Source organism: Saccopteryx leptura, chromosome 10 (assembly GCF_036850995.1).
Source record: "Saccopteryx leptura isolate mSacLep1 chromosome 10, mSacLep1_pri_phased_curated, whole genome shotgun sequence".
Classification (NCBI taxonomy): domain Eukaryota; kingdom Metazoa; phylum Chordata; class Mammalia; order Chiroptera; family Emballonuridae; genus Saccopteryx; species Saccopteryx leptura.
In genome coordinates, this window is record NC_089512.1 from 81,054,264 (window position 1) to 81,076,626 (window position 22,363).

At 38.2% G+C, this 22,363-nt stretch overlaps 1 protein-coding gene across 9 annotated transcripts in view; it reads left to right on the forward strand.

Moving 5' to 3' along the window:
* Positions 1-22,363, forward strand: part of CFAP20DC (CFAP20 domain containing) — a 401,527-nt gene that overhangs the window by 187,548 nt on the left and 191,616 nt on the right. For 8 of the 9 annotated variants that reach the window (XM_066351161.1, XM_066351160.1, XM_066351167.1 and 5 more), the window contains one exon: positions 1,382-1,519. The exons of the other annotated variant lie outside the window; for it this stretch is intronic. In XM_066351161.1, coding sequence (XP_066207258.1) covers positions 1,382-1,519 — 138 coding nt within the window. The remainder of the gene's footprint in view (positions 1-1,381; positions 1,520-22,363) is intronic. 9 annotated transcript variants of the gene reach the window in all.

Here is a 22,363-nt window from a genome sequence, read left to right on the forward strand (position 1 = left end):
GCCAGGGCCTAAACACCTATTTAATAGATCTTTGAGTTTTTTATTTTTTCTACTTTAGGATGGCTTCATGAAGTGAAATTACTTAATAAAGTGGCATGTGCATTTTTAAGGCTTTTCATATATGTTTCATAAATTGTTCTTTAGAGTGCTAATACTAATTTAATTCCTACTTGCTACATACAGCAAAGCTGATTATCTGCCATTAAAGAGGTCATACAAGCCTGACCAAGTGGTGGCACAGTGGATAAGAGAGAGCATTGACTTGGGATGATGAAGACTGAGATTCCAAACTCTGAAGTCCCTGGCTTGAGCGTGGGCTCATCTGGCTTGAACATAGGGTTGCTGGATTGAGCGTGGGATCATAGACATGACCCCATGGTCACTGGCTTGAGCCCAAAGATCACTGGCTTGAGTAAGGGGTCACAGGTTCAGCTGGGGCCCCCTCCCCCTGGTCAAGGCACATATAGGAAGGCAATAAATAAACAACTAAAGTGCTGCAACTATGAGTTGATACTTCTCATCTCACATCTCACTCCCTTCTTGTCTGTCTGTCCCTCTCTCTTTCTTGCTTAAAAAAAAAAAAAAGAGAGCGAGAGAGAGAGGTCATACAAATAAATGAGAAAAAGTGTCCTGGTAGTGAAATAGATCAAGAATATGAACAGAAAAGAAAATTTACTAAAAGTTAAATTTAAACATCTATATAAATATATGTGAATGATATAAAATCTCATTAGAAATACAAATTATAATAAAAATACTATATTAATTATAATAATTTTTTCTTTTGGAAGACTTCAAAGATAAGTTAACAGTAGGGGAAGCTGGGTCAAGGGCACAGAGGAACTCTGTACAGTTTTTATAACTTTTCCTCAGATTTAAAATGATTTCAAAATAAAAAGTGAAAATTTTAACTTACTCATAAAATGCTGTAGTGCTTATTCAATACTGCAATTGTACTTATTGATCTCGTGTAAATGAGCCAGTATGCTCCCAGAAGTCTTCACTGAAGCACACCTGACTAGCGCTTCTCTCAAGGTATGCTCTAGTATTGGAAAACAAAGACTCACTGTTTCCAGTGAATGCTCTGACTTATGCACAAGACTCTGAAACTACTCCATATGTCATATACTCTATCTCATTTAATCCTTTCTACAATCCTAGAAATTAAGCAGTAAAATTATCATGTTCATTTTACAGATGAGAAAACAGAGGATGTAAGGTTGAGTGAAGGTTGAAGAACTCATTCAAAGTCATATTCCAAAATGATTTATTTCAGTTGGTTTCATTTATAAGACATGTCCACTTGGCAGAAATGGTTTACATTTCTGCATTGAATGTTTGTCTTTACTTCCAACGGGATTTGGTGTTTCCTTTCCAACAGATGAACCTACGGACATTATCCCACGAAGCTGCCAACTAACAGCAGATGTTCCACAAGTCACACAGCTGCTAAACATGACTAAACTCCACCAGACTATAGTAAAATTTGGAGCTCATCCCCTAAGTTCAGCAGAATCAGGTATGCACTTATAATCCTAAATTATAAGCCTATTTATTTATAAGACCAAAATAAAGTGGGAAAAAACAACATGCAATTCATCTTATAGCTTTAAGTTAAATACTGTGACACTTTAACATTGAATCATGTCACTGATAAATCATTATTTTAAATTTTTCTTTAACAACTAAAATATTTTCTGGATTTTTTTTACATGATAAATCAAGACATCCTTAATTGTTTCTCTTCTTTTTCTCCATGCTTCCAAGCCCTGCCAGTTACACCTCTTCAACATCTCTGAAATCTGTCTCCTCTATCTTGTTGCTACATCCATTGTTCAGTCCCCACAGTCACTCACCTTAGCCTCCCAGTTAATTTCCACATTGCTATTGTAATTATCTTTCTGATGATAGAAATAGAAATGTGATCACATTACTCTTTAACTAAAAACTTGTACTGTCTTACCAACCATCTTAGAAGACAACATGAAAAGACCAGGGAAGCCAACTTCCCCTATCCAAACCTACTCCACAGTTTTAGCGCCACACCTTTCCCCAGTACCCCATGTGTGGTTTTCTGATCACTCTGTGGGCTCATATTGTGCTCACATGCTCATATTGGGATCACTATTTTGTCGGCCTAAAATGGCTTCCTTGCCTTTCTGCTTGGAAAAACTCTCTTATCTTTCTAGACTCAAATGCTACCTCTTTTGTGCAGCCTTTCCTGATTCTAACAAGCATTGTTCTCTTCTTTCCATGACCTTTTTCCTTTTCTTTTTTCTTTTTTTTTTTAATACTTTTTAATATGTCTGCATTCCCCAATAAAGTGTGACTTCCTCACTCTTCTGTTTCCCTAGCTTCTAACACAGTGCTTGCCATGTACTGGGGCTACAGGCTCAAATTACTACAGAGTCAGTCAGATAACATAAATAAATAAACTGGCCTGGATGCCTGGACATTTGAGTCATGGAAACATTTCCTACTTCGACAGTGATAGCATATCAAAGAAATTGTTCTCTATATTAAAACAGCAACATGAACTACTTTATAAATGATACAGCCGGTGGTGATTAGCACTCAGTTCTGTGCAGGAGCTGTAGTGAGTGTGGAGGACTGCATCACACAAGAGCTCCTCAGTCTTGAAGGGGTAACTGTAGTTCATTCAGTCCCACCCAAGTGTCGCCTTGCTGGAATTCAGCCTGTCTCACCAAATTTTCCTTTTTTTCCCCCCCAGACTGGGTATTCCACTGTTTATGATAAACTTCCCAATTTAAAAATATTACCTAAAGTCTAAATTTCTTTGGAAACACGGTATGAACCTAATAAAATGTGCCAGCACATGCCAGTTTCCTGCTACTGGAACAGTCACCCATAGCTTGTGACCAAATAAATGGATAGTGTTTTACAAATCGCGAAACCTCGTAGTATTTAGATGAGTTGTTCTCGACCCTTCTGTATGTTAGAATCACCTGGGATATTTTTAAAATACCAGTAACTGATTTAAAAAAAATTTTTTTTTTCTATAATGTCTATGTTTCATTACCAGAGGTTCTGATTTAATTGGCCTGGTCAGACTTTTTAAAAAACTTCCCCTAGCAATTCTAATATGCAGCCAGGGTTAAGAGCCATGGGGTCACTTATGCCCACAAAGGCCAGATGGTTTAGATGACACTCAAACACTGAAGTGACTCAGAGCAAAGTGTAATGGTCATAACAGGGCACCTATGGAGGAAGTACAATAAATTACTGTATGAGTGTTTATAATAAATAAATATAAGATTGGTGGAAGTGGAAGATGGTACAGAAGTCTGAGCAAAGATAGACAGCTCACTGTATGGCTGAGGTAACCGAAAGATTGCTAAGAGAAATGGCCCGAGTAGGTGGAATGGCTGTGTTGGAAATACAAGAGTGCACCTCGTGTTTCTAAAGTAGAGGAATGATCATTTCTTTTGTAGGAAGTATGAATCTGTAAGTCAAGTGAGGCCAGAGAGTAAAGATTACAAGTGAGATGTCTTTGCAGCAAGTTAGGCATAAAATGGCAAGTGGCTGTGGGAAGAGGATGAGAGGACCCTGACAGGAACTACAGGAAAAGCTGGCAGGACTTGGTGATTCTCAGATGACAGACGGGGAAGGAAAAGTGTTCAAAGTTTGAAAGAGGTCAGTAGAAACCAGACAAAGGAGATAACATGATGAAATGAATGCATTGCAAAAATGGCCTCAGTTTTACTCTCTACATTCATTCATCCTATGTTCACTGAGTCTGGTGAATTTCCTCTATTCCATCGTTATCAGCATTCATGTCCTAAATCATCTATTCCTAGAGAACTGGGATTGATTTTACAACTTTTTCAGTATAAATCCTAGCAGAGGGTAAATAGGCACTACATTTTTGAGTCCTTTATTCTGAAATTTCCAAACTTACAGAACAGTAGAGAGAATATATAATGAACCACCATGTCTGCATTACCTACTTTCATGATTACCAACTTTGGGTAGGACTCTTTGATAACAATGAGGGGATGAGTAGTGAGAATTTGTAGATTTGGAGTGGAGAAAAAAAGGTGTGTGTGTGTGTGTGTGTGTGTGTGTGTGTGTGTGTGTGTGTGTGTAGTCTACCGGAAAGTTCTGTCCGTTTCTATCACAAGTTTCGACACGTAAGCACATGTTTATTTGGCGTATGTGTGCCTCTCTATTTTTATCACTTAATGTATACATACTGACGTAGCAAATTAACTAAAACAAAGTTGATTCACGTTAGTCTTATGTGTGAAGCCATAGTGTACCCATGGCTACTGATAAAGTTCATTTATGTCATTGTAATTTTTACGAATTTCAACAAGGAAGAAATGCTACAGAAGCATGTCTGTTGCATCCACCATATTCCCTGGACTTAGCACCCTCTGACTAGCACTTGTTTTTGTCCTTACAAAATTTTTTGAAGGGCAAAAAATTCAAAAATGAAGAAGATATTAAACAAGCGCTGGTTCAATTTTTCGCATCAAAAGATGAAACAGGCCCTGGCCGGTTGGCTCAGCGGTAGAGCGTCGGCCTAGCGTGCGGAGGACCCGGGTTCGATTCCTGGCCAGGGCACACAGGAGAAGCGCCCATTTGCTTCTCCACCCCTCCGCCGCGCTTTCCTCTCTGTCTCTCTCTTCCCCTCCTGCAACTGAGGCTCCATTGGAGCAAAGATGGCCCGGGCGCTGGGGATGGCTCTGTGGCCTCTGCCTCAGGCGCTAGAGTGGCTCTGGTCGCAACATGGCGACGCCCAGGATGGGCAGAGCATCGCTCCCTGGTGGGCAGAGCGTCGCCCCATGGTGGGCGTGCCGGGTGGATCCTGGTCGGGCGCATGCGGGAGTCTGTCTGACTGTCTCTCCCTGTTTCCAGCTTCAGAAAAATGAAAAGAAAAAAAAAAAAAAAAGATCAAACATTTTTCAAAAATGGGATATACAAATTGCCTTCACGCTGGCAAGAAATCATTAATAATAATGGCAATTATATTATTTAATAAAGTTTATTGATGGTAAGAAAAATTTGTATTTTGTTTTAGTCCCAAAACGGACAGAACTTTCCGGTAGACCTTATATATATATAAATAAATAATAAAGAAGAATATATATATAATAAAAAAGGTATATTTATATATATATAATCCATTTTCACTAAAAGACCTTTAGAAAATACATAAAAGGATCAAACCCACCACCAGACAGTTACTATAAACAATTGGGTCACCATTCAGTCTTAATGGCAGTTTCACCACTGAATGAAATGAGTAAGAGTGTTTCCGTGAGCAGACTCTCTATCTGTATCTAATAGGATGTGATAGTTTTCAGTAACAGAAATGATTAAGCTGTAAAGCCTTTCAGATAACCCTCTGTGATTGTTAATGCTATTTGTCTTCTTTGTATCTTAATGTTTCAAAAATTAATAATATCTTTAAAAGAAAATGTAAGTCTATAATCAGATATTTTAAGTGTTTTTTTTAATTTATTTAAAGTTCAAGGACACATGATGCCTGAGATTAAAGAGGAATTTGACTATGGCCCTGGCCAGTTGGCTTAGTGGTAGAGCATCAGCCTGGCATGTGAATGTTCCAGGTTTGATTCCCAGTCAGGGCACACAAGAGAAGTGCCCATCTGCTTCTCCACCCTCCGCCTCTTGCTTCTCTCTCTCTCTCTTTCTCTCTCTCTCTTACTCTTTTCACCTCCCCTCCTGAAGCCAAGGTTCGATTAGAGTGAGTTGGCCCTGGACGCTGAGTATGGCTCCATGGCCTCTGCCTCAGGCGCTAAAAAGTGGCTCCAGTTTCAACGGAGCAAGAGCCCCAGATGGGCAGAGAATCACCCCTTAGTGGGCTTGCCAGGTGGATCCTGGTTGGGGTGCATGCAGGAGTCTGTCTCTGCCACTCCTCCTCTCACTAAAATAAAAAAAGAATTTGACTAAATATTAATTGTATCATTAATTCAATATTATAATTAAACAGAAACTTCTTCATAAGCCATATTTGATCCCAACTTATAGAAGAGGATATTAGTTCATATTTTACAAATTTCATAAATGGGCTCTTAATGCATAATAATAGTTCATTTGAGTCATATATATAGGAAATTAATAATCACCTAATAGCATATTTCTTCTGCCCTGTGAATCCCAATTATATTTATATTTATTTATAACTATAGAGTTTATGATTGTTTCTCTTAAGTAAATCTCTTGCATGTGTGTGGCCACTGAGATTACATGAACATATTTTGAACTTCATGATTCTCTTTACATAAATATTTTTCAATTGTTAATTTTGACATGTGTGGCCTTTGAAAGTTACTATAGGTGACTATAATAATAATAATTGTTGTCTGTGTAAGATATTTTATCTGAAAACGTGTAGCTAATGAATAGTGTCCAGGGACAGACGTTTTAATCATTGAAAAGCCAGGAGATATTCTTCATTAGAGCTGTGTATTTTTGTGCTTTTCTAAAAAGTAGACTCCACATGGTGAGATTTGAATTGCATGAGAAATGACTGTGTGTTTTTGTAATTAACTGTACAGTACTCATGTAAAGTGTGTTTTATTTTTTTTTTATTTTTTATTTTTTTAAATCCCTGTGTACACTGCACATATCTTATTTTAAAGTAAAAAAACAAAACGGGAACAAATACAATTTTTTTTTTCTTTCTTTCTGCCTTTTTTTTTTTTTTAAATAATAAATTTTTATTAATGGTAATGGGATGACATTAATAAATCAGGGTACATATATTGAAGGAAAACATGTCTAGGTTATTTTGTCATTAAATTATGTTGCAAACCCCTCGCCCAAAGTCAGACTGTCCTCCGCCACCCTCTATCTAGTTCTCTGTGCCCCTCCCCCTCCCCCTAACTCTCTCCCTCCCTCCCTCCCATGTCCTCCCTCCCCCCACCCTTGGTAACCACCACACTCTTGTCCATGTCTCTTAGTCTCATTTTTATGTTCCACCAATGTATGGAACCATGTAGTTCTTGTTTTTTTCTGATTTACTTATTTCACTCCTTATAATGTTATCAAGATCCCAGCATTTTGCTGTAAATGATCTGATGTCATCTTTTCTTATGGCTGAGTAGTATTCCATAGTGTATATGTGCCACATCTTCTTTATCCAGTCTTCTATTGAAGGGCTTTTTGGTTGTTTCCATGTCTTGGCCACTGTGAACAGTGCTGCAATGAACATGGGGCTACATGTGTCTTCACGTATCAATGTTTCTGAGGTTTTGGGGTATATACCCAGTAGAGGGATTGCTGGGTCATAAGGTAGTTCTATTTTCAGTTTTTTGAGGAACCACCATACTTTCCTCCATAATGGTTGTACTACTTTACATTCCCACCAACAGTGAATGAGGGTTCCTTTTTCTCCACAGCCTCTCCAACATTTGCTATTACCCGTCTTGTTGATAATAGCTAATCTAACAGGAGTGAGGTGGTATCTCATTGTAGTTTTGATTTGCATTTCTCTAATAACTAATGAAGCTGAGCATCTTTTCATTTATCTGTTGGCCATTTGTATCTCTTCCTGGGAGAAGTGTCTGTTCATGTCCTCTTCCCATTTTTTTATTGGATTGTTTGTTTGTTGTTGAGTTTTATGAGTTCTTTGTAAATTTTGGATATTAGGCCCTTATCTGAGCTGTTGTTTGAAAATATCATTTCCCATTTAGTTGGCTGTCTGTTTATTTTGATATCAGTTTCTCTTGCTGAGCAGAAACTTTTTATTCTGATGTAGTCCCATTCATTTATCTTTGCCTTCACTTCTCTTGCCATTGGAGTCAAGTTCATAAAATGTTCTTTAAAACCCAGGTCCATGATTTTAGTACCTATGTCTTCTTCTATGTACTTTATTGTTTCAGGTCTTATATTTAGGTCTTTGATCCATTTTGAATTAATTTTAGTACACGGGGACAGGCTGTAGTCGAGTTTCATTCTTTTGCATGTGGCTTTCCAGTTTTCCCAACACCATTTGTTGAAGAGGCTTTCTTTTCTCCATTGTGTGTTGTTGGCCCCTTTATCAAAGATTATTTGACCATATATATGTGGTTTTATTTCTGGGCTTTCTATTCTGTTCCATTGGTCTGAGTGTCTATTTTTCTGCCAATACCATGCTGTTTTGATTATCGTGGCCCTATAATATAGTTTAAAGTCAGGTATTGTAATGCCCCCAGCTTCATTCTTTTTCCTTAGGATTGTTTTGGCTATTCGGGGTTTTTTATAGTTCCATATAAATCTGATGATTTTTTTGTTCCATTTCTTTAAAAAATCTCATAGGGATTTTGATGGGAATTCCATTAAATTTGTATATCGCTTTGGGTAATATGGCCATTTTGATTATATTTATTCTTCCTATCCAAGAACAAGGAATATTTTTCCATCTCATTGTATCTTTTTCGATTTCTCTTAACAATGCTTTGTAATTTTCATTATATAGGTCCTTTACGTTCTTTGTTATGTTTATTCCTAGGTATTTTATTTTTTTTGTTGCAATCGTGAAGGGGATTATTTTTTTTAGTTCGTTTTCTAGTATTTCATTGTTAGCATATAGAAAGGCTATGGACTTTTGTATGTTAATTTTGTATCCTGCGACCTTACTGTATTGGTTTATTGTTTCTAATAATCTTTTTGTGGAGTCCTTCGGGTTTTCGATGTATAGGATCATATCATCAGCAAAAAGTGATACCTTTACTAATTCTTTTCAAATATGGATGCCTTTTATTTCTTTGTCTTGTCTGATTGCTCTGGCCAGAACTTCTAGCACCATGTTAAATAAGAGTGGAGAGAGTGGACAACCCTGTCTTGTTCCTGATTTAAGGTAGAAAGTCCTCAGTTTTATGCCGTTTAATAGGATGTTGGCTGATGGTTTATCATATATGGCCTTTATCATGTTGAGATATTTTCCTTCTATACCCATTTTGTTGAGAGTCTTAATCATAAAATTGTGTTGTATTTTATCAAAAGCCTTTTCTGCATCTATTGATAAGATCATGTGGTTTTTGTTCTTTGTTTTGTTGATATGGTGTATTACGTTAACCGTTTTGCGTATGTTGAACCATCCTTGAGATTCTGGGATGAATCCCACTTGATCATGATGTATTATTTTTTTAATATGTTGTTGTATTCGGTTTGCCAGTATTTTGTTTAGTATTTTAGCATCTGTATTCATTAGAGATATTGGTCTGTAGTTTTCTTTCTTTGTGCCATCCTTGCCAGGTTTTGGTATGAGGGTTATGTTGGCCTCATAAAATGTGTTTGGAAGTATTGCTTCTTCTTCAATTTTTTGGAAGACTTTGAGTAGAATAGGAACCAAGTCTTCTTTGAATGTTTGATAGAATTCACTAGTATAACCGTCTGGGCCTGGACTTTTATTTTTGGGGAGGTTTTTAATAGTTTTTTCTATTTCCTCCCTGCTGATTGGTCTGTTTAGGCTTTCTGCTTCTTCTTGACTCAGTCTAGGAAGGTTGTATTGTTCTAGGAATTTATCCATTTCTTCTAGATTGTTGTATTTGGTGGCATATAATTTTTCATAGTATTCTACAATAATTCTTTGTATATCTATGATGTCTGTCGTAATCTCTCCTCTTTCATTTTGGATTTTGTTTATTTGAGTCCTGTGCCTTTTTTCCTTGGTGAGTGTTGCCAAGGGTTTGTCAATTTTGTTGATCTTTTCAAAGAACCAGCTCCTTGTTTTATTGATTTTTTCTATAGTTTTTCTGTTCTCTATTTCATTTATTTCTGCTCTGATTTTTATTATCTCCTTTCTTCGGCTGGTTTTGGGTTGTCTTTGTTCTTCTTTTTCTAGTTCCTTAAGGTGTGAAGTTAAGTGGTTTACTTCGGCTCTCTCTTGTTTGTTCATATAGGCCTGAAGTGATATGAACTTTCCTCTTATTACTGCTTTTGCTGCATCCCAGAGATTCTGATATGTCGTATTTTCATTTTCATTTGTCTGTATATATCGTTTGATCTCTGCGCTTATTTCTTCTTTGACCCATTCATTTTTTAGAAGTATGTTGTTTAGTTTCCACATTTTTGTGGGTTTTTCCCCCTCTTTTTTGCAGTTGAATTCTAGTTTCAAGGCTTTATGATCAGAAAATATGCTTGGTACAATTTCAATTTTTCTAAATTTGCTGATATTGTCTTTGTGGCCCAACATATGGTCAATTCTTGAGAATGTTCCATGTACACTAGAGAAAAATGTATACTCTGTCGCTTTGGGATGAAGTGTCCTGTAGATGTCTATCATATCCAGGTGTTCTAGTATTTCGTTTAAGGCCACTATGTCTTTGTTGATTCTCTGTTTGGATGACCGATCTAGAGCCGTCAGCGGTGTATTGAGGTCTCCAAGTATGATTGTATTTTTGTTAGTTTTTGTTTTAAGGTCAATAAGTAGCTGTCTTATATATTTTGGTGCTCCTTGGTTTGGTGTATATATATTAAGGATTGTTATGTCTTCTTGATTCAACTTCCCCTTAATCATTATGAAATGACCATTTTTGTCTCTGAGTACTTTTTCTGTCTTGTAGTCAGCATTATTAGATATGAGTATTGCTACACCTGCTTTTTTTTGGGTGTTGTTTGCTTGGAGAATTGTATTCTAGCCTTTCACTTTGAATTTGTTTTTATCCTTGTTGCTTAGATGTGTTTCTTGTAGGCAGCATATAGTTGGATTTTCTTTTTTAATCCATTCTGCTACTCTGTGTCTTTTTATTGGTAAGTTTAATCCATTTACATTTAGTGTAATTATTGACACTTGTGGGTTCCCTACTGCCATTTTATAAATTGCTTTCTGTTAGTTTTGTATCTAGTTTGATTCTTCTCTTTTGTTTTTCTATCATTTGTTTTTGTTTGTTTGTGTTCCATACTTCTTTCCTCTGTTGCTACCTTTTTTAAGTCAAGTGTTTTTGTGGTGGTTTTTTCAAGGGTGGTTACCATTAAGTAATGAAAAGGGTACCTACCATATTCATTGTAGTACCCTATCTTATAAGTATTTCTGCACTTCATCGTCCTTTGCTACTGTTAATCTCCATCCTCTCCCCCCTTTTTTTCCTTTGTTGTCACAGTTTAAGTTTGGTTTTATTGTGTTCTTGGTGGAGCTGTTACTTGTGGTGTTGTTTTCTTTTGTTCTTTGAATCTGGTTGGAAAACCCCCTTTAGTATTTCCTGGAGTGGGGGCTTTCTGATGATAAATTCTCTCATTTTTTCTGTATTTGTGAATGTTTTTATATCTCCTTCATACTTGAAGGATAGCTTTGATGGGTATAGTATTCTTGGCTGAAAGTTCCTCTCTTTCAGGGCTTTAAATATTGGGGTCCACTCTCTTCTAGCTTGTAGAGTTTCTGCTGAGAAATCTGATGATAATCTAATAGGCCTTCCTTTATATGTTGTACTCTTCTTTTCCCTGGCTGCCTTGAGAATTTTTTCTTTGTCATTGGTTTGTGTCATCTTTATTATGATGTGCCTTGGAGTGGGTTTGTTGGGGTTAAGAAAACTCGGTGTTCTGTTTGCTTCTTGAATTTGAGGCTTTAGTTCTTTCCACAGGCTTGGGAAATTCTCGTCTATTATTTGTTTGAGTATATTCTCCATTCCATTTTCTTTTTCTTCTCCCTCTGATATACCTATTATTCTTATGTTATTCTTTCTGATGGAGTCAGACAATTCCCGTAGGGCTTTCTCGTTTTTTATTATTTTTGAGTCTCTTTCTTCTTCTCTCTGTTGTGCCTCAAGTTGTTTGTCTTCTATTTCACTAATCCTATCTTCAATCTGGGCTGTTCTGTTAGCTAAGCTTGTTACCTCGTTTTTCAGCTCGTGAATTGAGTTTTTCATTTCTGTTTGATTTGTTTTTATAGTTTCAATTTCCTTGGTAATACATTCTTTGTGTTCATTGAGTTGTTTTCTGAGCTCCCTAAATTGCCTTTCTGTGTTTTCTTGTATATCTCTGAGTATTTTTAAGATTTCTATTTTAAATTCTCTGTCATTTAGCTCCAAGGCTTCCAATATGTTAAATCTTTTCTCCATAGATTTTTCCACATCTATTTGTGTTACCTCTCTTTCTTTTGTATCCATAATATTCGATTTCCTCTTTCTTATCGGCATCTGAGGGTGGTCTTGTTGATAGCACTAATTAGAATTAATAAAGAGTAAAAAGTAAAAAAAAAAAAAAAAAAGGTAAAACACCCCACAACAAAAAAACAGTAATAATTTATTATTTCCCCCTTTTTTCTTTCTTCTCTTTCCCTCCTCTCCCCTCCTCAGGGAAATATCGTGCCTATAATGGAGGGCCTGATTTGGGGTGAAAAGTTCAAGGGGCAAAAAAAGGGAGTAGGGACCTACTAAATGCAAAAAAAAGGAAGAAAATCTTAGACAACCATAAGATGATTTGCTTGTAAGTGATGGTCAACTAAGAGAGATAATGAGAGGGATAAGAGGGAACCAGAAAAAAGGACCAAAAAAGAATAATAAAGAAGAAAAAAATAAAAATAATAAGTAAAAATCTGTTGTATTAAGTGGAGCGAAGACTAAATACAATGGAGACCTTGGGTTGGGAGGACCCAAAATGCCACAAAAATAAACAAACAAGAAAAAAAATAAAAACAAAAGCAAAAAAGAAAAATAAAGCCAAAAAATGCCTTGAGTCCCAAATTAACTAATTTGTTCGTGATTGAGGATTAAATGGGAGGAAAGTAAAATGAGAAAAGAAAAAACGAATAGAAAGGAAAAAATAAGAAAAAGAGAAAAACGAAGGAAGAAATAAAATAGGAAGAGAAAAAAAAAAACAAAATAAAGCAAGACAAAAAAAACAAAAGAGGAGAGAGTGAGAGTTAAGTGTTTTGGAGTATAACCTTAAAGGAGGGTGAGGATGAAGAAGAGAAATAAAATGTAACATAAAGTGTGTTTTATTATAAATGTACATATTGAAAGAGCCCCATGAAGCCGCTATAGAAAGAAGTAGGTGTTTCCTATAGATGTTTTCTTTTTTTTTTTTTTTTTGTATTTTTCTGAAGTTGGAAATAGGGAGGCAGTCAGACAGACTCCTGCATGCGCCCGACCGGGATCCACCCAGCACGCCCACCAGGGGGCGATGCTCTTCCCATCTGGGGCATTGCTCTGCTGCAACCAGAGCCATTCTAGTGCCTGAGGCAGATGCCACAGAGCCATCCCCAGCTCACGGGCCAACCTTGCTCCGATGGAGCCTTGGCTGTGGGAGGGGAAGAGAGAGACAGAGAGGAAGGAGAGGGGGAGAGGTGGAGAAGCAGATGGGCGCTTCTCCTGTGTGCCCTGGCCGGGAATCAAACCCAGGACTGCCGCCTGCCAGGCGGACGCTCTACCACTGATCCAACCTGCCAGGGCCTGTTTTCTAATGTGTTTAACCCAAGCAAAATGGAAACATTGAAACTTCTGTTTTAGACTGCATTTCCCTGAATGTCATATAACTTGATCAAGAGGATTTAACAAATAGTTGTTTCCATAAAGCCATTGTTGCCACATATTTATACTGTTCACTTTGTCAATTCCATTCCTGGTGCACATTAGTTAATGAGTATTGGTCTGCAGATAACTGTGAAATCTGATTATTTTATTTTCATTAACAGAACCCTAGTTTAATTGAACCAGAGAATCAGGTCTGGTCATTGAAGTGGATCATTCAGCTACTAATGACAAGGTGTAGCACAAATCAAAACTAATTTACTTAAAAATTAGGAGGCAGTTCTCTCAAGCACCCTTTTCTCTACAGCATCAGTCTCGTTGGATTTTTGCTCCTTTTTTAAAAAGAAGAGACTGGCATCCCTATCTCCTAGTACAATTGCAAACAGTTAATACATCTAGCAAAATAATTATCTAACTGTGTTGGCATTGGTGAGATCTTTAAAATGCCTTCTTGGGTCCCACATTATGAAAGCAAAATTCAAGTCAAGCAACAAAATTTACTTAAAGAAAAAAGAATAAGGTTCTGACTTCAGGAAAAAACAAGATACTCTTTTAATTTCTTCTTTTCTAAACTCAGACTTTTGATAAATCTTGTCTTATGATTGCTTGTTAAAGAGATGCAACAATTTCTAGTTGCAATGTCTGATAATAATTCAGAGTAAATTCAGCCATCCTTTATGTTTGAAATATATATCCTCTTTCCCTGTCTTTAGTAAAAATTAGGCATAACTGATCACACTCCTTCATTAAAATATTTTTAAATGTGAAAGGAATTTAGTAATGGATATTGATCCAGTGTCTGTTGTAGCACAGATGTGACAAATCATTTATAGAGTGAATTTTTAGTTTTTTATGCTATTTCTGCCAAATATTAAAAAAAACTTTGATATATAAAACATAATATTAAGTATGAAAAATACAGTTAATGAGTTTAATAATTGTACTAACTTTGTGATAGGATTGACTCATTCCTAACTTTATATTTCTCCTTTAGAAGTCTATTACAGCATTGCTGATAATAACAAAAACCCAGGGACAAACTATTTGTGCATAATAGGAAATTGATTAATTATCTACATAATGAGATTTGTGTGTGGATAGAGAGACAACCTGATCTTCTTGTAATGGTCTGGAAAGGTCTCTCAGCCATGTCAGTCAGTAAGAAAGGGCAATTGAGAATGCTGTTTCTGTATGATCCCCTTGGTAGTTGCTGGGGATGGTGGCATGTGCATACATTTTTAAGGAAACACAAGAACTTAATAATTACCCTTAGGACAGGTACTGGTTGAGGCAGCAGAAGGAAGATAAGACCTATTTCTTATATTGTATCTTTATTAGAGAATTTTAATTTTCTAAATATATTCATGATTTAGTATGTCAAGAGATGTATTATGTTACAATTATGAAACATTTCTAGTTTGATCTGCATAATTTTCTAACTTTTGAAAACCCAAAGAATTGCTATAAAATTAAAATGTATTTCTCTAATATCAATATTTGCATTTAAAATATATAATGAGAAAGAAATCCAGAATTATTGGCAAAATAAATCTTTAGGTATAAATATTAAACTTGTTTATGATATAATAGAGAAATATACTATATGATAATCTATACATTTGTATGAATTATGTTGACATATATTTTCACTAATGGTGAACATGGGACTATAATTATCAGTGACCTCCAGCACCTCCCAAAACATTCTATAACATCACCCTATTTTTATTTCCATAACAGCACTTATTATTACCTAATATTTTCTTGTTTATTTGTTTGCTTATCAGTGCCTCCCATTCTGGAATTTGAGCTTTAAAACTACAAGATCCTACTTATAGTTGACCATTCCCAGCAGCTCAGTGCTTTACAGCTATCAGGAGCTCAGTAAATATTTGTTGGTTAAGTGATTAAATGACTAAATAAAATGCCAGCCAAGCCTGACCTGTGGTGGTGCAGTGGATAAAGCGTTGACCTGGAAATGCTGAGGTCGCCGGTTCGAAACCCTGGGCTTGCCTGGTCAAGGCACATATGGGAGTTGATGCTTCCTGCTCCTCCCCCCGTCTCTCTCTCCTCTCTCTCTCTCTCTCTCTCTCTCTCTCTGTCTCTCTCTCTCCTCTCTAAAATGAATAAATAAAATAAAATAAAATGCCAGCCAAATAATTTGAGCAGGTAACTATGTTAAGCAACAAATCATCATCATCATCGTCATCTTCATCATCATAGCTAACGGTTTTTGAGCTTTTATTGTGTTCCAAGTATTAAACTCTTTACATACTATAATAGTCAAGGTTCTCCAGAGATATAGATATAGATGTAGATGTAGACATAGATGTATACATAGGTAGATAAAGATATATATGGATATAGATATAGATATAGATCTATAGATAGATATAGGTATAGATAATATGGAGAGAGGGGGGCCAGACTTATTATAAGGAGTTGACTCACACAATTATATAGACTAGGAAGTCTCAGGATTTGCAATCAGCAAGTTGGAGATCCAGGACAGTTGGTAGTGTATTTTCTGTCAAAGTCTGAAGGTCTGAAACCAGGACTTGATGTTGATGGTGAAAGTTCTAGTCACGGGGCAGAGAGGACCAGTGTGTCCCAGCTCAAGGAGTCAGACAGAAAGATCTGATTCTCCTGTCCTCCACCTTTTTGTTCTGTTCAGGCCCTGGATAGGTTGGACAAGGCCCCTCCACACAGAAGAGGGCAGTCTGCTTTATTTACTCTACTCATTCAACTGTTAATTTCCTCCAAAATCACTCACAGTCACACTCATAATGTTTGATCTGGGTACCCTGTGGCCTAGTCAAGTTGACACATAAAATTAACCCTCTCACATAGTGTATCCCATTTAATATTCTTATACATCTTTTTATGTAGAAATCATTACAATCACCATTTTGTAGAAGGAGAAACTTGAGGCTTATAGAGACAGTAATTAGTGAGTGAATGGCACAGCGCAGAAGACCAGCAGTCTGGTCTTAGAGATGCATTATTAACTAATGATCCCCATTATGATGCAGTTTCTCACTACTACTTTTTGTGTGACAGAGACAGAGAGAGAGACACAGATAGAGACAGACAGACAGGAAGGGAGACAGATGAGAAGCATCAGTTCTTTGTTGCAGCTCCTTAGTTGTTCATTGATTGCTTTCTCATATGTGCCTTGATCGGGGGGCTACAGCAGACTGAGTGACCCCTTGCTCAAGCCAGCGACCTTGGGCTCAAGCTGGTGAGCCTTGCTCAAACCAGATGAACCTGCACTCAAGCCAGCGACCTCGGGGTTTCAAACCTGGGTCCTCCCCATCTCAGTCTGCACCACTGCCTAGTCAGGTTCACTACTACTTTTAAGGATTGTCTTTTGGGGAACCTTCTTGTGTTACAGGGAAATTGTATTTGCAAGCCCAAATGATAGAAGTTATTTACAAAAGCCTATATTATATATAAACCGTACTCCATTCAAAAGGGAAAGTTCTCTTCAGAGGATAAAATTGTTTTTTTAAAAATGCTTCTTTAGCCTGACCAGGCAGTAGTAGCGCAGTGGATAGAGCATTGGCCTGGGACACTGTGGACTGAGGCTCCAAACCCTTAGGTCACCAGCTTGAGTATGGGATCATAGACATGACCCTATGGTTACTGGCTTGAGCGCACTCATCTCTCTCCCTTCCTATCTGTCTGTCCCTGTCTGCCCCCCCCCATTCTTTCACTTAAAAAAATGCTTCTTTACTCATTAAAAGTTAATTTAAAAACTAAACTAATTGTAACTTTTTAGTAGATTAAGACTTTGTGAAGGATAGTAATATCTTGTACTTATTATTTTTCATCCTGTTGACATATGCTACGTAACACACAGATTTTTTTTTACATAGTCTAAGATTCTACTCAAATTCAAAGGAGAAAGAGATATTCTAATTTTACTTTTTAATGTTATTGTATTGCCTTTCAAATAGGTCTTACATTTTATTAATGAGATAAGGCTAAACACTGGTTTTAATTATTTGCAAAAGTTAAAAAATTATTTTACGCCTGACCAGGTGGTGGCGCAGTGGATAGAACATCGGACTGGGATGAGAGGACACAGGTTCGAGACCCCGAGGTGGCCAGCTTGAGCGTGTGCTCATCTGGTTTGAACAAAATCTCACCAGCTTGGACCCAAGGTCACTGGTTCGAGCAAGGGGTTACTTGGTCTGCTGAAGCCCACAGTCAAGGCACATATGAGAAAGTAATCAATGAACAACTAAGGTGTCGCAACAAAAAACTGATGATTGATGCTTCTCATCTCTTTCCGTTCCTATCTGTCTGTCCCTATCTATTCCTCTCTCTGAATCTCTCTCTGTCCCTGTAAAATATATATATTTTACTCACCTAGGGTCTTTTCTGCATTAGTCATTTCCCTACACATTTGTCTCTTTATCATGCATTCAAGGTTTACAGCCTGACCGCCCTTCAATTGGCCTAAAAAAAGTTTTTCATGAAAATCCTTTGGACAGAGCATGCATCTCAAATTAGCCACTGTTGCCCTGCATTCTACATGTGCCTGCTTGTTGCCTCTGTGTTACCTGCCTGGCACTGAGACCACTTTAGTTTGTCCCTCCATCCCACCCCACACTTTCTTTTCTCTGAGAACGGATCTTACAGTATTTTGTTCTATACTTGATTTCTCATGAACCCCATTAGACTTCATCACATACATTATCATATTCATGAAGTTCTAGTATTAATCTATATAATTATTAATAGAGCTCTTTTCAGGTTAGAAAAAATGACAGTTTTTCACAAAACTTCCCAGAAAAGAAATAGTAGGCATAGGAAGACTCCCCTGTGCTGCCCTCCTGGGCTGGCAAGGGCAGCATCATGTATGGTGAAAAGAAGGCCCAGAAAAGCTGTGGGACTGTTGGGTTCTGAGCCCTTGCTCTGTGTGGACAGATATCTAAACATTGCGAGTCTCAGTTTCTTCAGCTGTGGAGAGGGGATAATACCACAGTGTGGTTGGAAATGGCATAGAGATCACATACGCATCATTGTACCATCATCCTTTCTATCTCAGTTAAATGTCATTACCTTGTCCCCAAAGACTGGATACCAGCCCTCTGTTAAAAACACTTGAAACCCTTTGAACTTTTCTTCATAGCTCTTATCACAGTTGTAATCATGTAGTTATTTATTAATTACTTGCTTTAATATCTGTGTCCCCAGTGAGACTGTGAGCTCCTTGAAGAAGGGGATATATCCCCTTATTCCCTAAGTCAGTGCCTAGAGCAATGTCTGCTCAGACTGGGTGCCCAGTCACTATGGAAAGAACAAGTGATTGTGACTGGACTTTGCAAATTATTAAATGCTATTCAAGATGGAAGAAACTAATAACATATATACTAAGAGTTTACTCCCTACTAAGGATAGTATTTAGCATATTATATGCATGTTTCATATAATAGAACAAAAACACATGACTTCTGTACTATTATTATGCTAAAATTATTATGCCTCATCCTAAAGAGGGTGAGGTTTAGAAAGGTTAAGTACCTTGTCTACTAATATTGCTCTACTAGACAATCTTTTCTTTTGTATTTTTCACATTCCTCATAACAGTGCACATATAGTAAAATAAAAATCTAATTCAAATTCTGGATCCTGGTAGGAGATTAATTCTGATTTGATTATTAAATAACAGATGTGAGTCTTGAGTGTGACCCCTGAATGACTTGAGTTGAAAATTCAGGTTTTTCTGGTTAAGCTTTGAAAACCCTGCAAACTGAAACAACTATAATAATTATAACATTGTATCTTGAGACAAAAATGAATGTTTATTTTTCTAAAAGACAATTAGAGAGTAGACCCTCAGGTTTTATAATCTAACTACAAAGTCATGTACCCCTCAGTAAAATAGCAAAATAATAAATGGTAACATTTCTGACATACACCAAGTTCATTTTACTCAAACTCAAAAAAATGAACCGCCTAGAGCAGGGTTCGGGAACCTATGGCTCGCGAGCCAGATGTGGCTCTTTTGATGGCTGCATCTGGCTTGCAGACAAATATTTAATAAAATAATAACATTAAAATATAATACATTTACTGAGCCCTGGCAGGTTGGCTCAGTGGTAGAGCATAGGTCTGGCGTGCGGGAGTCCCGGGTTCAATTCCCGGCCAGGGCACACAGGAGAAGCACCCATCTGCTTCTCCACCCCTCCCCCTATCCTCCCTCTCTGTCTCTCTCTTCCCCTCCCACAGCCAAGGCTCCATTGGAGCAAAGTTGGCCCGGGCGCTGAGGATGGCTCCATGGCCTCTACCTCAGGTGCTAGAATGGCTCTGGTTGCAACAGAACAATGCCCCAGATGGGCAGAGCATTGCCCCCTGGTGGGCATGCCAGGTGGATTCCAGTCAAGCGCATGTGGGAGTCTGTCTGACTGCCTCCCCATTTCCAACTTCAGGAAAATAAAAAAAATTAAAAAATTAAAAATATAAAACATTCTCATGTATTACAATCCATGCATTTCCTACCGCTCATGTTCATGGTTGGGGGTGACTGGAGCCAATCACAGCTGTCCTCTGGGACAACACCAAATTTTTATTGGATAATGCATAATGTACATGGGGTCGTTGTATGGTTCTCACGGAATTACATTTTAAAATATGTGGCGTTTGAGGAGATGACGTCAGAGTAATGGCGGGGTAGGAAGCAATACCGATAAATCTCCCCCAAAACTCAACAAGATCTTCAACCAGAAACAGAAAAACCTATCCTTGGAGCCTCCAGATGTTTTGCAATACACCTGAAGGTATGGTCGAGCAAAAAATTGGCTAAATATATAACCAAACCCCGAAGGAAATAGGGAGTAAGAAATGCTCCGCCTTCCTGACTAACCTAAACAGGGCGTCTTTCTCTGGGATCTGTGAGGATAGAAACTGAGGTGGACAAAGGGGGTGAATAGATCCAGGCCACGGCACAAACAGCTGAACCAGGCTATGGCACGAAGATCCAAGCCGAGGAAAAACTGATCCTGTGGCAACCCGGGCAATACAAGCTAACACTCGTGCCAAACCCAAACAAAGAAAGACAAGCGGGCAGCCATTTTACCCGATCTCCTGGTCGGCACGCGCAGATAGTGGGCGAGAGATTTCTTCCTAAGCCCCGGGAGTGGGTGCCCGTGTTACCCCACAGAGAGGCAGAGTCAGAGGCCTTTCTGTGGGCTGAAAGCAAAATCTCTAGGCAGCCCCAGCACCCTAGGAAAGCCGCGCATGGGAGGGAGCGAGAACTAATTCCAATGGTGGAACGTTTCCGTGCTGGTAGGGGATTCACTCAGAGGGAAACGCGGCCGGCCTCATATCCTGGTCTGCGCGCGCAGATAGTGAGCAAGAGATTCCTCTGAGTGCCTCGGCAGTGCGCGCCCATGTTATCGCACAGAGGGGCAGAGTCAGGGGCCTTTGTGTGGGCCAAAGCAGAATCTCGGGCCACCCCAGCACCTTGTAAAAGCCGTGCACGGGGATGGAGCGAGAGCCAATTCCAACGCTGCAACTTTTACATGCGGTTGGGGATTTCACTCAGAGCGTGAGACTGCTGGCCAGATATCCTGGTCTGCGTGCGCAGATAGTGAGCGAGAGTTTCCTCCAAGCACCCCGGAAGTGGGCACCCGCCTGTGTTACCGGACAGAGTGGCAGAGCCAGAGGTCTTTGAGTGGGCAGAAACCCCACCTGATTATGCTAGCAGCTCTGACTGACTGAGCCTTACCCAGAGCCCTGTGCTGAGTGGAAATAGAGTGGGGAGTTGCCAGATCTTTGAGCCTCTTACTATCCAGGCAGACGCAGCAGCAACCCCATAGCTGGATTATCAGGCTACTAATTGAGGAAGGAAATACTAGGAGAAAGGCTCCAGGAACACGGACTCTCTCACTGTCGAAGCCTATAAATGCTAATGAGCCTCGACGGCCAACGAGACTAAAGCACAATACATGACATCGCCATAGAGACTTATCAACTGCAAACCTCTACCTGAGCGTGCCAAAGGGGCAGAACCCGGGGTACAGAGTCACCGACCAGGAAGAGGGAGAGAAAAGAAAAAGCAAGAAGATAACCTCTCAAAATCAAGAATAATCTGCAGTCTTTATAACCTATCCCATTTTATTATATTTGTTCGTTTGTTTCCCTTTTCTTCATTCTTGATATTTTTTTTCCTCCTCCAATTTGGCCGATTAACTATCTGCCGGTCTTACTCTCTCCTCTCCTTGAACTACACTACCGATAAGTGTTACATCTCCCATTATCTTTTCTCTCCTCTTCCTTTCTCTCTATGAGGGTTGCACTCCAAAACCCTTAACTCTCTCTCTCTCTCTCTCCTCTTTTTTCTTTTTTCTTCTTTTAGTGTTTCCCTCTTTTTTTTCTCTCTCTATCTTTCTTTTCTTCCTCTATATTAGTTTCTTCCTTTCTCCTTTACATCTCCTCTCATTTAAACCTCAATAACAAACAAATTATCTTATCTGGGACTCAAACTTATGTTTGTGGCATTTTGAAGGGGGGGGGTTTATTTCACCTTTTTAAAGCACTAGCAGTGCTCCCATCCCTGGCTCTCCGTTTTATCTAGTTCTTGTTCCAATAAATACAAAAGTAATTTTTTAATTTGTCCCCCCATTTTTCTGTTTTCCTCTTCTTCCTCTCATTATAACTCTTAGTCAACCAACACCTAAAAGCAAATCATTTTATTCTTGACCCAAATTTTTTCCTTATTTGCTTTTTGTGGGTCCATACTCCGTTCTTTTTTCTTTTTTCTTTTTCTTTTCTTTTTTGCCCCTTTATTACTTTTCCCCAATTCAGGCCCTCCATTACAGGCATTGTTTTTTATAATTCACAGTTCACCACAAGATTTTCTCAAGAAAGAGGGGAGAGGAGAGGAGAGGAAAAAAGGAGGAAGGAAATACTTTCCT